At 41.5% G+C, this 16,083-nt stretch overlaps 1 protein-coding gene across 1 annotated transcript; it reads left to right on the top strand.

Moving 5' to 3' along the window:
* The first annotated feature begins 90 nt into the window (after positions 1-90).
* CUNH16orf87 (chromosome unknown C16orf87 homolog) lies at positions 91-13,078 on the top strand. The gene is made up of 4 exons (XM_015818966.1): positions 91-156; positions 7,892-7,988; positions 10,188-10,370; positions 12,163-13,078. Exons 1-4 carry the CDS (start codon positions 91-93, stop codon positions 12,279-12,281), a joined length of 465 nt encoding a protein of 154 aa, XP_015674452.1. The 3' UTR covers positions 12,282-13,078.
* The last annotated feature ends 3,005 nt before the right edge of the window (positions 13,079-16,083 follow it).

The following is a 16,083-nucleotide window of genomic DNA, read 5'->3' as shown; positions in this document are numbered from 1 at the left end:
AGGGAGGTGGGCGGGGCGGGCGAGCTCGCGCGCGCTCGGCTGCCGCTCTTCGCCCGCAGTCGGCGCGCCGCCACGGAGCTGGGCGGAAGCATGTCTGCCGGCCGGGCCAAAAAAGTGAAGATGGCTACCAAATCGTGCCCCGAGTGCGACCAGCAGGTGAGAGCCGCAGCGTTGTCCCGGCTCAGGGAAGCTGGCTGCCCAGGCGCTGCCGGCTTCTCCCTCCCCCGCGGCTTTGTCCATCCTCCTGCCCGGGCAGCACACCTGTCTCGTCCAGGTGTGTTGCCCTCGTGGTCTGTGCAGGTGCTGTGGGGAGGGGGAGGATGCCCGCTTCTTTGCAGCCCAGCCTGGGCGCTTGTGGCTCGGGTCCCTGCTGTGAATACCCTCCCCAAAGCACTGCTTTCTGCCCCCTCCTCTTGGAAATGCCCCCCCACCTTCCATAGGTAAATGGCTGGCAGTTGCAAAGTGGAGCCAGGTTAAGCACAGGCTGTAAATCAGATTTTCTTTATTTATTTTTTGACCCACCTGATGTTCTGGAAAAAGATCAGCCCTTCCTGGCCCAGGCTTGTTAAGAGCTGGAGCACCTCTGGCAGGCGCTGGGTTGGAGAAGCTGCAAATCAATTTTCCCTGGTTTTCAAAGCCCTGCTTTGTAGTATTTTGCAGAGTTTGGGGGAGAACAAATTCTGGATAAAGGCCTCAGTGATGATCCCTCAGTGATCTAGAAAAAAGGGAAAAGGCTGCAAATGCCTGGGTGACATTAATTCTCCTTGATGGGTACTGTAAAATGAGGACTTGCTTCCTAGGGAAGTTATTTGCATGCTGATTCAGAAATTGCCCATTGCATTAAGATTTGCATACAGGGCAGGAATTAGAAAATTGCTAAGAGTAGCTGACAGTACAGTTTTGGATCAGCTAAGGGCATAGACTCTTAAATATAGTTTTGCTTTTTGCCGTTATTGCCTTGCTTCCTGTAAATGTCCCCCCCCCCAATGTTTTGTGGTATTAATGAGCTTTAGATCCGTTACCATCCCTGGAACAAAAATATGTCAGTTTTACAGTTACCAGCCTACTGTTAATGTGTTGAGCTGGGAGGAAATCCCTTTTGTTTGTACTGCTTTAGGCAGATAAGCAATCTTCTGGTTTACCAGTTAGAGGCTGTTTAATTTAAAGCTTATATATATTTTTAATCTGTGATCCACAAAAGCAAAGCCAAGGTTTTATTTGTCGTGAAACAATGCAGAAAGGCATTTTGAGGAAATGAGAGTGCTGGAAAAACGGTTCTAATGAATCATTCTATGTACTTTTGTTTTAGTATAAGTAAATACTTGATGAGAGCCAGCTTGGTGTAATTGTTAAGGCATCTGGCTATAAACCAGTGGGCACAAAGCCACTTGGGTGACCTTGGGCCAGTCACTTCCTCCCAGCCCTAGGAAGGACGCAATGGCAAACCACCTCTAAAAATCATGCCAAGAAAATGGCTGGGACTTTTCCAACCGGTCCCCAGAAACCAACAAAAAAAAGTATCTCCTTGAAAGTCTCTTTTTTGATGTTTAAAATGACACAGTTCTTTATTTTGATTGTTTAAAAATAGGTTTATAAAAACGTGGGAAGCTACTATGTAGCCAGCCTAGTAGAGTTTGACATTTTTATTTTTGTTTAAAAATGTAATACAGCAGCAGCTTCAGCTGAATAGTGTGATTTGGAAGGAAACTTGTATGCATCTATATTTGGGGTCTTCAAATTTGGCCCTTTTATGACTTGTGGACTTCAATTCCCAGAATTCCTCAGGCAGGCACACATGCCTGGCTGAGGAATTCTGGGAGTTGAAGTCCACAAGTCATAAAAGGGCCAAGTTTGAAGACCCCTGATCTATATTCTGTATTTCTGTTTCCTCTTGGCATCCGGTTAGCTGATGGGGGGAGGGGAACGACAGAGTACTTCAGTAAATACGTTTTTTCTGTCCTTAATGGTTTTCCACGATAGGAGAAAAAAAGAGAGACAAAACCTTGTGAGAATTCAGGGCAGTTTTATGTGGTAGATGATACATCTGGGGCTGCCCTAAAATTGTGAGAACAAGGCTGTGCAAGCATAATACAAGGTAGTCCTCAAAGTACGACCACAATTGAGCCCAAAATTTCTGTTGCTAAGTGAGACATTTGTTAAGTGAATTTTGCCCCATTTTATGACCTTTTCTTGTCCCAGTTGTTAAGGGAATCACTGAAGCTTTGAAGTGAGTAAGATGGTTGTTAAGCAAATCTGGCTCCCCCCCACTGACTTTGCTTATCAGAAGGTTGTAAAAAGGGATCACGTGACCCCGGGACGCTGCAACCGTCATAAGTATGAGTCAGTTGTCAAGTGGCTGAATTTTGATCATGCAACCACGGGGATGCTGCGGTGGTCTTAAGTGTGAAAGACGGTCGCAAGTCGTTGCTTTTTTCAAGTGCCATTGTAACTTTGAATGGTCACTAAACGAACTGCTGTAAAATGAGGACTACCTGTAGAAGCAGCTTCCTTTGGAAGCATCTTAGGTCTGTTTTAGTTAATGGGGCAGCAGGATTGCGACATTTCTTCCCTAAAAGTTAGGTGGCTGCCAGCGTAGATTGAATTTGAGTTGGTTAGTTTCAGTGGTTTGTGCCTTTTACTGGTTGTGTTGTGTTTCTTTTGATGTGCAGGAGGTATTTGCTAAAGCTAAGCCATCTTAAGCTCTTTCAGCTCTAGACTTCATCTAACAAGTTAGTTTATTTTGTGTGTCAAGTATTTCTACAGTGGCAGAATTTCCTGTAAGTCGGATGCTTTGTTGGAAATTCTGGGGAATTACTGTTCCTGGCAAGCCTGGAAACTGTAATTGTGAAATATTTGAAGGAAATTAGGTTGAGAGTGATCTAAAAGCAAGAAATCTACTCCAGTGTTTGAACATATATACTGTATATATATATATTTAAATAAGGAAATGCAAACCATGCCCTATTGTATGTGCTCATGTGTTAATACATTTTGCAAAGATAGTGCACAAAACAACAGTGACTGTATTGCAAACTTGTTTGCTGTGGTAAAGGTGAAGGTTTTTTGAGCTTCAGGCACAACCGATCTGGTGTAATTTCTCAGTGTCATGCACTTTTCTACCACATAGCAAATTATTCAGAAATTTCGGCTTTGATTGATGATGTGGTATTTCATGGCCCCTAAAGTCTCCGTTTTTGCTTATCCCCGTGAGAGGTTTTGCAGTTTAATTTGCTTTACAAGGCTCCTGCATCAAAAATGTTTATTTCTCATTCTGATTATAGTTGAACTTGAAACCTGATCCAGTCAGGCACATTGAAATACTTCCCCTATGAGGGAAGATATTTGGAGTTTCCTAGTTGAAAAAAAAAAAACTTTATGTGGGGCTATATAATCCTTGGCAGAGAGGAAATGGAAAGGAGAAACTTATTTCTGTAATAATGCTGTCATGTGAGGAAATCCAATAAAGCTGAGTGCTTGGGAGACTCGGGCTAAATAAAGAGATGTATTTCACTCATGGCATCATGGGCTGTGTCCTTTATTCCCCAAAGATACAATGATGGGTACCAATTGCAGCTTTAATAGGGAATTAAAATAAGGCTAAATGGTTACAACTTACCCTATGACTAATAACTTCCTGACTTCCCACCTCCATGCACCAGCAGTGATGATAAACAGCAATGAAAATATAATTTTTTCCTTTAAGATCTCCTAATGCCAGACTGGGAAAAAGTTAAAAATTACACACACATACTTAAAATGTACATATATTTGTGTAATTTTAAAACTGCTTCTATTTTTTTTTTTTTTACATTCTTGCCAGCCTGCTCCTTAATTATTCTACAGTGTGGTTGCTGTGTTTTTGTTAATGACCTAATGAAGGTCTAAAAACAGCACTGGGGAATCTAAAGGGTACCTTAAGATGAGGTGGAGATGATTGCTGTAATGTGCATTTTTTCTTCTACGTGCAGTTTCATTCCTGCATTGGCGTCATCGTTGGATAAGGGTGAAGCTGTTTTTGTCACTGAGTCCTTTTAACAATCAGTAATACTGTGTGATGTGTAACATCCAATGCTATCTACTGTTTCCCTTTAAAAAAATACTCTTATCTCTCTCCCCCCCTCCATTACTTAGTATTATTATTGGCTTTTTTCAAAACATACAAAAATAAATCATATCACTCTTTTTTTTTAAAAAAAAAATCCAAATTACAATTGAGTAATACTTTATTAGAACCATCCAACATGTCAAAAAAATGTTTTGGGGGTTTCCAGATGCTGAATGTAATGCAAAATGAAGCCAGGAGCAAAAATGGCAAAATAATAATAATAATAATAATAATCTCCAGGCCAGCCAGAAGAACTACATAAGTCAAAGATTTAAGGTGGAGTCAGATTGCTGTTTCTAGAGTGCTCTTCTAAGTGGCACGCAGAATCCAGTGCTAATGCTAACTTGGTCCAAATAAGTTTGATAAACAAAAATCAAGCCACATGAAGGCTTATTAATAAATAACATGGGTGAATCCAGCCAAAGAGTTCTGAAAAATTGGAGGCATACTCATTATATTGTGACACATTTTACTTGGACTTAAACTATTTCATAGTTCTCTGATATTTAGTGATAAAAATGCATTACCTTGTTAGTTGTTGGGGTTTTTTTGCACCCTTCCTGAAATATCACATCCTACACAATTCAGAGTATCAAAATACTGCAACACCTGAATTTTCAAGGTCTGTCCCAGAATCAGTCACCCTCCCTTCAAATGCAGACCAGAATAATCCCTTAACTTGGAACAGCATATTTCAACAAAGGCTGATTTTCTTTATATCAAGGAATAACAGCCAACGCCACTGGACTTCTTAGGAGGAAGAAACATGCCCTTGCTGACCAATTTAAGGTGTGGGATTTTGGAGCTGATGTGAAGTTGCAGTGACAGGCTGTGCTTGCATTTATACTAATCTTCAAGGTTGTGATACAGGAGAGCAAAGATTCATATTCCCACCAAAATCAGAGAGTTTTTGTTCCCGAGAAAGCATAATTTGTACTGTTCTCATAAGATATTTACATTTTTTGCTTTGCATGTGTATTTTTGTGACGTGTCTTCTTTTCTCTGTGGCTGTGTGTTTTGCAGACCTTTACCAAAGTTGATACGTTAAACTGGGCATGAAATAGTGTTTCAACCTAAACAAATTTGCCTCCTTTGGGGGGGGGTCTTGGATGATGACCAAAGAAAGCAAAATTGGAGAGCTTTCGTTATGGTATAAATGTGTCATGCAGGAGTGTTGTTTTATTTAACCATTCCCCAAAGGCCTTATTTTAGTGCTTTATAAGCTAATTCGTCTGAGCAGCTCATGCTGTTTTGCCCCACTGTTCTGAAAGCCTCAGAGGAGCTATTTATAGCTCTTGTGATGAAAACCTTTAGGGTGTTTTGTTTTTTTTAATTTGTGAAAAGTCCTATAATTGTTTCTTTTCTGAAATATCGGATCATAAACAGCTCTACTGCTTAGGGAGCCAGAATCAAAATATCCCTCCCAAGTCAGAGTAATTTTTAAGAAGTCCTGGGAGATATTCAGTGTCAGATAAAAATAAATATATGGGAATTCTTTGTATTACATGAATGTTAATACAAATTTCTTGGAATTGTAGTGAACCCCACCTTCAGAAAGAAGCCAGAAGCTGCTATTAGACTATTTCTATATTTAATGTCATTGTTATCTTATTCAATAAAATAAAATCCTATGAAATAGGATTGTTCTTTAGCAGACTGGAAGACTGGAAATGTAAAAAGGAGGCTAGGAGAACTTATGCCCTCTGACGTATACTAGCTCTCTTTAGTACTTAAAAATGCTCATCTCCAAGGTGAAGCTATCCCCCCCAATTCCTGTAATAAAGAATTTCAAAACCAGTATGCTTTGCTGTTAATTGAAAAGGTGAAATTTAAATAAAGCAAATATCAAATGGCACTGACCTAAAATTACCATGGTGCAGGAGAGGCAGAAATCTCTCTGTGTTTGGATTCATACCCTAAAATTGTGGGCTTGTAATTTTTTTAAAAAAAATAAATCTTCTTCCTGTCCATGTAAGCTAAATTGTAATTGATTCCAGAACCACTAACATCAAACCTGCAAATTAAAAAGATAAAATAAACAAAAAGGATATCAAAGCCTCTTGGAACAGAGCAAGTCAATGAAATCCTTGTTATATTGCAACTTTAAAAAGGCAGCTGAAGGTTGATGTATTCATGAAAATGGCAGCTTTTAGTTATTGACCAAGGAAAGGGCCATTGGAAAAGCAGAATTTTGAATGCAATCCAGCATCTGTCCAGAAACAGCGGAACTGCTTAAACTGAATCGCTCTGTTCTCCATTGGAAGCTGCAACTGAAAATTTGTATGTACTGCATGACGGGGCAATTTATTCTGTTATGCTCTCCTAATATCTTGACAGTGAGCTTTTTCAAGGAGGAAATGCATTCATCAATGCTGTGTCTCAGTTTGGATTTAAAATGGCACCCATAGAGCATTGCAGCATCAATTGCCTTTCTACTATTTTTTTTTTAATATTTTTTTTTTGCTCAGAAGAAATTATTTTTAACAAAATGCAAATTCCATTTTTAGGACTAGTTCTTCTGGAGTATCAACTTAGTTAATTATCCTTAGTGCATAGTGAATGGCCTCCTTTGTTAATAGCAAAAAATTCCGGGTGGGTGGGTGGGTGAGGAGGGTGGGAATGCAAGCTGCACTTGAACAGTTATAATCTCCCATTCAAAGGCTGATCTGCATCAATGTATGGATTGTTTTAAGAGCTGTGCTGCTGGCAGTGGCTGTAATATTGTGCGACGCACCCAGAGGGAGAGTTTTAAAAGGAATGTAGCATTTTTCTTTCCAGTCCAAATTTGTTTGTGTTCCAACCTTTCACGTTGTGTTTGTTTTCCTAAAAGAAAACTGATTTAATAACAATCCATTAAAGTTGAAACAGTAAAAAAAACAAAAAACCATGGCAAATAATCCAGTGGGTTTGCGTCTTATTTAAAACACGTAATTAGTATCTAGTCCACTATGGTTGCCGGTGAGTAGGTCATCTGCAAGGATGTGAACTGTATACAAAAGTAATTTTGTTATTGTGCAGCTGATTTACTGTCAAGGAGATAACCAGGTTGTACAGTATGATGTCACCAGATAATTTGCAGTGCCCTGTCAGGTTCCTCCATTCAAAAGTGAATCAGTTGGCATTCAGTCTCCAATTTCCATAGACTGAAATGCAATAGCAATAGCACTTAGACTTATATACCGCTTTACAGCCCTCTCTAAGCGGTTTACAGAGTCAGCCTATTGCCCCCAGCAATCTGGGTCCTCATTTTACCGACCTCGGAAGGATAGAAGGCTGAGTCAACCTTGAGCAGGCCAGGATCGAACTCCTGGCAGTGGGCAGTGAGTTAGCCTGCAATACTGCATTCTAAGCACTGGGAAGGAAGGAAGGAAGGAAGGAAGGAAGGAAGGAAGGAAGGAAGGAAGGAAGGAAAAGAGCACTTAGACTTATATACCGCTTCATAGTGCTTTCCAAACTCTCTAAGCAGTTTACAGAGTCAGCCTGTTGCTCCCAACAATCTGGGTCCTCATTTTACTGACCTCCGAAGGATGGAAGGCTGAGTCAACCTTGACCCGGTCAGGATCGAACTCCTGGCTGTGGGCAGTGAGTTAACCTGCAATCCTGCATTCTAACCACTGCACCCCCAGGGCTCTTAATGCAAAAACAAAACTTCTCCATAAGGCAGATGGTGTCAAAGCGAAAGAGTCTGACCCCCTATCACCTAGGCTTATGTTTCTCACGACAAAGGGATTAAATTCTCACCTTTCCTCCTCCCTCGCCCTCCCCTTTTTCTTGTGTTTTTCTAAGGTTCCTGTTGCATGCAAGTCCTGCCCATGTGGATATATATTTATCAGTCGGAAGCTCCTGAATGCAAAACGTTCTGAAAAGCTGCCTTCGTCTGCAGGTAATTTTTCCAATTCACTTAGTTTGGTTGGGCTTCAAATAGTGGTAGTCCTCGACTTTACGACCAAGTTTCTGTTGCTAAGTGAGAAAATGGTTAAGTGAGTTTTGCCCCATTTTACGTCCTTTCTTGACCCAATCACCGTGGTTGTTAAGTTCCCCATGGACTTTGCATGTCAGACGGTCGCAAAAGGGGATCAAATGACCCATCATCGATATAAATCAGTTGCCAAGCGTCTGACTTCTGATCACGTGACCATGGGGATGCTGCGACGGTCGTTAAGTGTGGACAACGGTCTTCAGTCATTTTTCTCAGTGCTGTTGTAACTTCGGTCACTAAATGAACGGCCGTAAGTCGAAGACTACCTGTATGCTTCTGCTCCTTAAAGGCCCTGCCATTCATTCAGGAGAAATGTTGGAATCGGCAGCATCTGTGGACAAGGCGTCCGCCATCTTGTCAGTTTTGACAGACGGTCCCTCCCCAGAGGCTGAGTGTTGAAATGTCATTTTGTCCCAGAGAAAGTTGCCTGTAAGTTTTGGAGTATAGGTAGCCCTTGACTTACAACAGTTCATTTAGGGACCATTGGAAGTTGCACAGTGGCATTGAAGAAAGTGACTTACGACCGGTTTTCACACTTACGACCGTTGCAGCAGGTCCCGGGATCAAAATTCAGTTGCTTGGCAACTCGCTCACATTTATGATGGTTGCAGTGTCCCGGGGTCATGTGACCTCCTTTTGTGACCTTCTATACTTGAAGGACTAGACCAGGGGTAGGCAACCTTGGCTCTTTTATGGACTTCAACTCCCAGAATTCCTGAGCCAGCCACGCTGAGGGGAAAGGGAGAGGTTTCCAAGCTGAGCCATGCTGGCTCAGGAATTCTGGGAGTTGAAGTCCACGAGTCATAAAAGAGCCAAGGTTGCCCACCCCTGGACTAGACATTCAAGCATCCTGTGTCAAAAATAGTGATATTTTGTATTTTGATTTCAGATTAGAGCCATTATTCCTTAATTAACCTTTTATACAGGTAGTTCCCAGTTTAAGAACGGGTTCCATTCCCAAGACTGTCCTGAAGGCAAATTTGTATGCAAGCCGCAATTTTATTGTATAATATTGTATAAGCAGGATTCTGGAATTAACTTGAAACGTTGTGCATTTAATTGGAATTTTGCTACAATACATTTCATTCTTAAATATAAGGCATGCCTGAATTAGGGCATTCTTAACCCCAGACTTGCTGTATACAAATAGTCCTTGACTTACAACAGTTCATTTAGTGACCGTTCAAAATTACAACGGCATTGAAAAAAGTGAGTTATGACCGTTTTTCACACTTAACGACCATTGTAGGATCCCCAGGGTCACGTGATCAAAGTTCAGACGCTTGGCAACTGACTCACATTTATGACGGTTGCAGTGTCCCGGGGTCATGTGATTCCCTTTTACGACCTTCTGACAAGCAAAGTCAATGACAAGCAGATTCACTTAACAACCATATGAGTAACTTAACTGCGGTGATTCACTTAACAACTGTGGCAAGAAGGGTCGTAAAATGGGGCAAAACTCACTGAACAACTGTCTCGCTTAGCAACAGAAATTTTGGGCTCAGTTGTGGTCGTAAGTCAAGAACTACCTTTATTAGACATTATTAATGTGCTGGAATATCGTTCTCCTTGTATCGGCACTCGACTTCAGAAATATTCTTTCTTCTTGGGCTTTGCTCATTTTTATTTTTTCTTTCTTCTCCATACATTCTTAAACTGTTTTGTTTCACCGGTTGGGCTCCTTTCTATTGGCAGACAAGAATATATTTGTCTTTTCTCCTTCCTTTCACTTTCCTGGTTTCTGTTTCTATTTTTCTCTTCTTTTGTTTCTCTCTTTGGGGCTTGGCAGTCTGGATTTCCTTGCAGGTTAACATTCTTCTGTTGGGGGGAAAAAAAAAACCCTGCTTTAAAGCATCTTTTACGAAAAACAAGTTTGTCCAACTTCCAAAATAAGGAACAGTTCACGGGTAACTTGATTTGTGACGATGTTCTGCTTTTGCGCGCGAAAGAAAGCCTACAGGTTCGGCGTTCCAGCCAATTGTCAAGCTAAAGGAGCTGAAGAGTAAAATACAGGACGGAGCAAAGATCTCAGAACAATTCCAGATCTGATAACGTGTGTATGTGTGTGAATGTGTGTGCTTTGAAAATGTCTCGTCACAGAAAGCAGAAGTGACGCTAAGAGAAGACGCACCGAGAGGGTCAAACGAGAGAAGATAAATCCAGCGGTAAATAAAGACTTAGAAAACAGGAAAAGATCCAGATCACACAGTCAGTCAGATCACAGCAGAAGAGGAAGAGGACGGCCTAAGGCAGCTTCATCTAAAAAGCATGATGAAGAGAAAGGTACGAAAATTCATTGTTGGGTTGACCGTAATTTTTTTTTTTTAATAAGATAACCTCCATAGTTTTGTAAATTAGAACTTAGACTGGCCCCCGCTCTTTCGTAAGGCCCTGCTTTTACCTGTGTGGAACCCAGAGTGGGATGGAGCCCATTAAATGGTTGATTTGAGTGCGTGAGTGGTCGCCGGGTTGGGGATACCGGGGGATTATTATTGTATTATTATTATTTTTTACTTTTTATTACTTTTATTTCTTTCTATATTGTGTTCTTATTATCTGTAAGCCGCCTAGAGTCGTGGTGAGCAAGTGGGCGGTTATATAAATGATCTAAAATAGATAAATAAAATAAGCGATGCTTAAAATAGGTACTCTTCCAATATGTTCCTTTAAAAAAAAACACATTGGTCTAGTGTTGACCATGATGGCTGGTGGATGATGGGAGTGAAGGCAATGTACCCGGAGGGTAGTGGGTGGTCAAAGGCTAATACACTACAGGTAGTCCTCGACTTAACGACCGTTTTTGTGACCAAAGTTACAACGACAACTGGAAAAAGTCACGTATGGCCAGTTTGCACACTTCCGATCACTGTAACATCCCCGTGGTCGTGCAATCAAAATTGGAGTGCTTGGCAACTGGCGTGCATTTATGACAGTTGTGCTGTCGTAGGTCACATGATCACTGCTTGTAAACCTTCCCAGCCTGCTTTCGACAAGCAAAGCCAATGGGGGAAGCCAAATTTGCTTAATGACTGCATGATTCATTTAACAACTGGAGAGATTTGCTTAACAACTGTGGTTAAAAAAAAAAGCTCATAAATCTCTCTTAACAACTGCCTTGCTTAGCAACAGATATTTTGGGCTGAATTGTGGTCCTAGGTCAAGGACTTCCTGTATTTTTGAGATGGATGCCTCCAGACCTGGTTCTCACATTAGGCTAAGTCATGATTTAACCATGGCTTATGGAATAAGACTCAGTTGTTTTGCACAACTAGTTGCACTGTAAACCATCATTTGGATGCCACGGTCACTGAATTGATAAGTCACGTTATTGTTTATTTATTACTTATTGTTTATTTGAACCCAATCTTAGATAATATCAAACCCACTTTCAAGAAAGGTTGAAGCTTTTCCTAGAACTAGCAGTCAGTCCAACATAATTGGAAAACCAAATTCAATCTCTACTGAAATTATGCCATGGTGGCCCAGTGGTTAGACTGTAGTATTGCGGGCTAACTCACTGCCCACTGCCAGGAGTTCGATCCTGACCAGCTCGAGGTTGACTCGGCCTTCCATCCTTCTGAGGTTGTTAAAATGAGGATCCCGATTGTTGGGGGCCAAATATGCTGACTCTGTAAATCACTTAGAAGAGGCCGTAAACCACTGTGAAGCGGTATATAACTCTAAGTGCTATTGCTACTCATGACTTCGGAATACAGAAAAATCACAGAGGATGAAATTTCAAGCAATTTACTACAAAATTACTTTTCTAAAGAAAAGGTACCCATCTAACCTGATGGAGCCAGGATGACCCTGTTTTACAACTTTATTTATTGTACGCTCATTAACGCAATGTGACTTTTACTGGCTACGACAGGGACCTCTTTGGCTTCTTCACCAAGCCTGGAGGCATCTGATGCACCTTGTCAGAACAAGTCGGATTTCTTGCCTAACTCAACAAGCTCCTGCTTGCGTTAGCACTCAGTGTAATGGCAGTTTATCCTTGCATGCTCAATTCCTAGCTATTTCCACTTCAAAGACCCAGGGCTTGATTCACGCAGCGTCTTTTCTCCCACAGAGAAACAAGAAAAAGAAGTGGACATGTACGCAAACCTCTCTGACGAAAAAGCATTTGTATTTTCGGTGGCCTTGGCAGAAATAAACCGAAAAATTATCAACCAGAGACTTATCCTTTGACGATGGGGTCCGTGACCTTTGCATGCCATGCTGTTGAAGCCCAGGTAGTGGATTCCAGATCTTCTGCAGCCTCTCAGGTGGTGGAGGCTGTTAACCTGGGTCAGTCAAGGGTCATTCGCTTTTTTTTCCTGGCTGAACCTCTGCTTCTCGTGATCGCTTTCGAAGCCGACCAATTGTCAAGAATGAAAAGGACCAACTCTTTGCTTTTGTGGAAGGGGCAGGCAGGGATGTCCGAAGCAGCACCCCTTCCCTCGGCAGAGACAGCTGGAAGGACCTTTTTGCAGTGTCTTTAATTTAAAATGTCCTTCACTGCAGATTTTTTTTTCAGTTAACGTTGAACTTCCTTTGTATATAGATAGTCAAGCTTAACCTGTACATAAATTGATATGCTGGCATTTTCCTGAAATCCACAGATTGCGAAATCAATTGGTGGGTTAAGCTGAAATTATTATTATATAATACGTTATTGGTTTAAGCGTCGTTTCTGCGTCGGTCTAAACTTTGACCAAATGGACGGGTGAGACTGTAACCATAGAAACACGTGGGAATAAAATGCGTCGAGCTCATTGGGATGGGAGGAAGCTGGCATGTATTCCTGCCGGTAGGCTTTTATAAAAAGCTTATTTTATACACAGCCTTTGGTGTCTGGGGTTTTAAAATCCAGGCTTATTTTGGCAGGCACCGGCTCAAATGAAAGCTGGTCTATGATTTCATATGGAAATTGTCTTCTAAATTTGATTTGCATTAGCCGTGTTGAGAACGCCTCCGTGTCAATTAAAAGAATTTGAATTAAGACATCCCATGTTTGCAGTTGGAGTGAAATAATGGAGACTCTTTTACTTCTTCTTTTTTTTTTTAGTTTTTAAATCTATTCACTGAACTTTACATTTCCATTCCCAAACGCTGCTAAACTATGTTTTGTATGAAATAAGAGACGCTCTCGTGTGGGACCGTCTCAATAGCAGTTCTGATGTCGAACACAATGCGATTTCATTTTGATGTTTTGTTTTGATTTTTAAAGGGGGGAGAGGGTGTTTCCCTCAAGTCTTCTCCAGAGATATTCAGAAATCAGATCATATTTTTAAATAGGAGAGCTCAAATCAGACGTCCCTTTTTCTGGAGCTTCTTTTTCCATTGTTGCAAGATCTATTGATTTTTCACCTTGTGCAAATCTTGGCATGCAACCCTGGCTCTGTCAGTACAGAGAGTTTTTACCCCCAAATGTATCACCTAATTAACTTGTCTAATTAACTTGTCAGGGCAGCGGGTGAGAGGTGTACCTGGTTTTGGCCTAGAAGAAGGACACGGGGCCACGTGGATGTACCTGTTATCCACCTTTACCTGCTTAAAATCCCTTTTATTGGGCATACATACCCCTGTGACTAAGTGGGCCCAGTTAATGGTGCCACGAAGAGAGAATGCACAAGCTACTTCATCCAGAGCTGTTGACAACCACACCAAAAATAATAAAAAAATTAAAGAATATATGTACTGTTCCCCCCCCATTCCATTCATGTTTTTTTCTCTGCTGCCTCTAAATACATTGTTAGAAGTTAAAAGCTGCCCCCCCCTCCTTTTAGCCAGGTTAGGCTGATAAGGGAAATTTTTTATGTCCGTATTCCAGTTTGACCACCTCGTAATCAATCCACACCTACGGAGGAATCCACATCGCCAAGGGCAATCTTCCTTTTCGACTGCACACAACCTCAGGACAGCATCCGAATGTACAGGTAACCCTCAACTTATAACCGTTCATTTAGTGACGGTTTGAAGTTAACAGCGGCGCTGGGACCATTTTTCACACTTACGACCAACATCCCCAGGGTCACGTGATCAGAATTCAGCCACGTGGCAACCGACTCATATTTATGACGGTTGCGGTGTCCCGGGGTCATGGGATCACTGTTTGCGACCTTCCGACGAGAAACTTCAGTGGGGCAAGATAGATTCATTTAGCAGCCATGTTATTAACTTAATCACTTAACAATTGTGGCAAGGAAGGTAAAATGGGGCAAAATTCACTTAACAACTATCTCGCTTAGCAACAGAATTGTCAGGGTCGTAAGTGGAGGACTGCATGTAGGCATGCAACACACGCCTCGGGGTCAAAGCCCAGGGTAGGAGCACCTGAATCTGCACCTCTAAACATCAAAGCCCTCTTGTCATTATATATAATTTTACTGGCAAACCCCTAATGATGTAGGCTACCTTCAACCATTGTACGTGTTAAATGAATAAACTACTTCTAAGAATCTGCCACTTGTATTCATTCGTGGCCTGGCTTAGAAAATTGGAGCAGGAAAATTCTTGTAACAAGATCTGCACACACAAACACACATAATATATGTTCGCGCACGCACACCCCCGTCAAATTTATTTGGTAGATGTATGCTGCCTTTATGTGCTCTTGTGGCAGCTGTTCCTATTTTTCCCAAATAAGGAAATGAATTAGAAAAAAAACCCATATAGGGATGAAATAAACTTGTTGCTCTTAAATGTGGTTGAAGTAATCCTTCCCAGCTGGGGCCATGGTTTATATTAACGAACATTGTGTAGAACTTATGTGGCTGTAGTTCCGTTTTCCTACCTACTTGTATGACTGACACACACACACCCCTGCTGCAATCCCATTGATTTTTCATGCCTTTGCTTTGAGTTCTTCCAAAGTATTCATTCAGAAGATTTTTTTTTTTAAAAGCACATTTTTTTTGTTCTTAAGAACCTGAGGTTATGCTCTTTTAACTTCGGACTTTATACATTTTCCCACAAGGGGAAGGAGTTGGCTCCAATTTCTTGCTTATAAAGCTGAGATTTTGTATGATTCTTTAGCTCATAACAGCTGCACACTCACGTAAAAACTTCTGACTTTATCCCTGAAGATTGAAAAAATGGCTCTCTCCCCTAACCTGATGGAAATAAAATGGGATGGAAAAAAAAGAAGTAAGTGGTAAAATAGTGGTCCTTTGAAATCAGAAGGAAAGAATATCCAAGCTTGATCTGCTACACGCCTTCAGAAAGTTCATAACAACGGGAGGGGGGGAAAAAAAGCAGCCAACATCTTTCTTAGACATGTAGTCCTTGACTTACGACCATAATCTAATCCACACTTTGGGTAAATCGTGGGTCACCAGGTGAACACGTCCATTTTTTTGCAGCCTTTTTTGCAGCGATGCTTAAGCAAACCCTTTGTTCGCTAGGGGGCAGTTTTTTGCCAAGTTGTGATTTCTGACCGAAAATGTCATAAATTGTCACTGGTGCTGCAAATGGCCCTAAATGTAGACAGGTTGCAAAGCACCCAACATATGGTCATGTGACCATGGGGGAGGGGGCAGATGTTGGAAATTTGAGTACAGGGTTATGTTGTTAGTTGCGAAGTCGTGTCTAACCCATCGCGGCCCCATGGACAACATTCCTCCAGGCCTTCCTGTCCTCTACCATCTTCTGGAGTCCATTTAGGCTCACGCCTCCTGCTTCAGGGACTCCATCCAGCCACCTCATTCTCTGTCTTCTTCTATTGCCACAGGGTTATAAGTCCCATTTTTGGCTTCTGTTGTAACTTTGGGCACTACGTTGAGGACGACCTGTAATCTGCCTTTATTTTTCTCAGATAAGGCTAGCCCTATTTGGATCAAGGAGAAGGGGACTGGAGGCTAAAACATGTAAAGAATGGTTGCTGGAATTGGGTATGTCTAGTTTAACGAAGAGAAGGACGAGGGGGGACAGGATAGCAGTCTTCCAATATCTCAGGGGCTGCCACAAAGAAGAGGGAGTCAAGCTATTCTCCAAAGCCCATGAAGGCAGG

The sequence above is a fragment of the Protobothrops mucrosquamatus genome, unplaced genomic scaffold (assembly GCF_001527695.2).
Source record: "Protobothrops mucrosquamatus isolate PMUCROS unplaced genomic scaffold, P.Mucros_1.0 scaffold827, whole genome shotgun sequence".
NCBI classification, from domain to species: Eukaryota; Metazoa; Chordata; class Lepidosauria; order Squamata; family Viperidae; genus Protobothrops; species Protobothrops mucrosquamatus.
This window is presented reverse-complemented; position numbering and strand designations above follow the sequence as displayed.

What these genes read in the sequence shown, in the direction of transcription:
- CUNH16orf87 (XM_015818966.1), top strand. Translation starts at nt 91, where the DNA reads ATGTCTGCCGGCCGGGCCAAAAAAGTGAAGATGGCTACCAAATCGTGC. An exon ending in AAAGCTGCCTTCGTCTGCAG is followed by an intron (nt 7,989 to 10,187) that starts GTAATTTTTCCA and finishes GTCTCGTCACAG; the next exon opens with AAAGCAGAAGTGACGCTAAG. An exon ending in AAAGCATGATGAAGAGAAAG is followed by an intron (nt 10,371 to 12,162) that starts GTACGAAAATTC and finishes TTTCTCCCACAG; the next exon opens with AGAAACAAGAAAAAGAAGTG.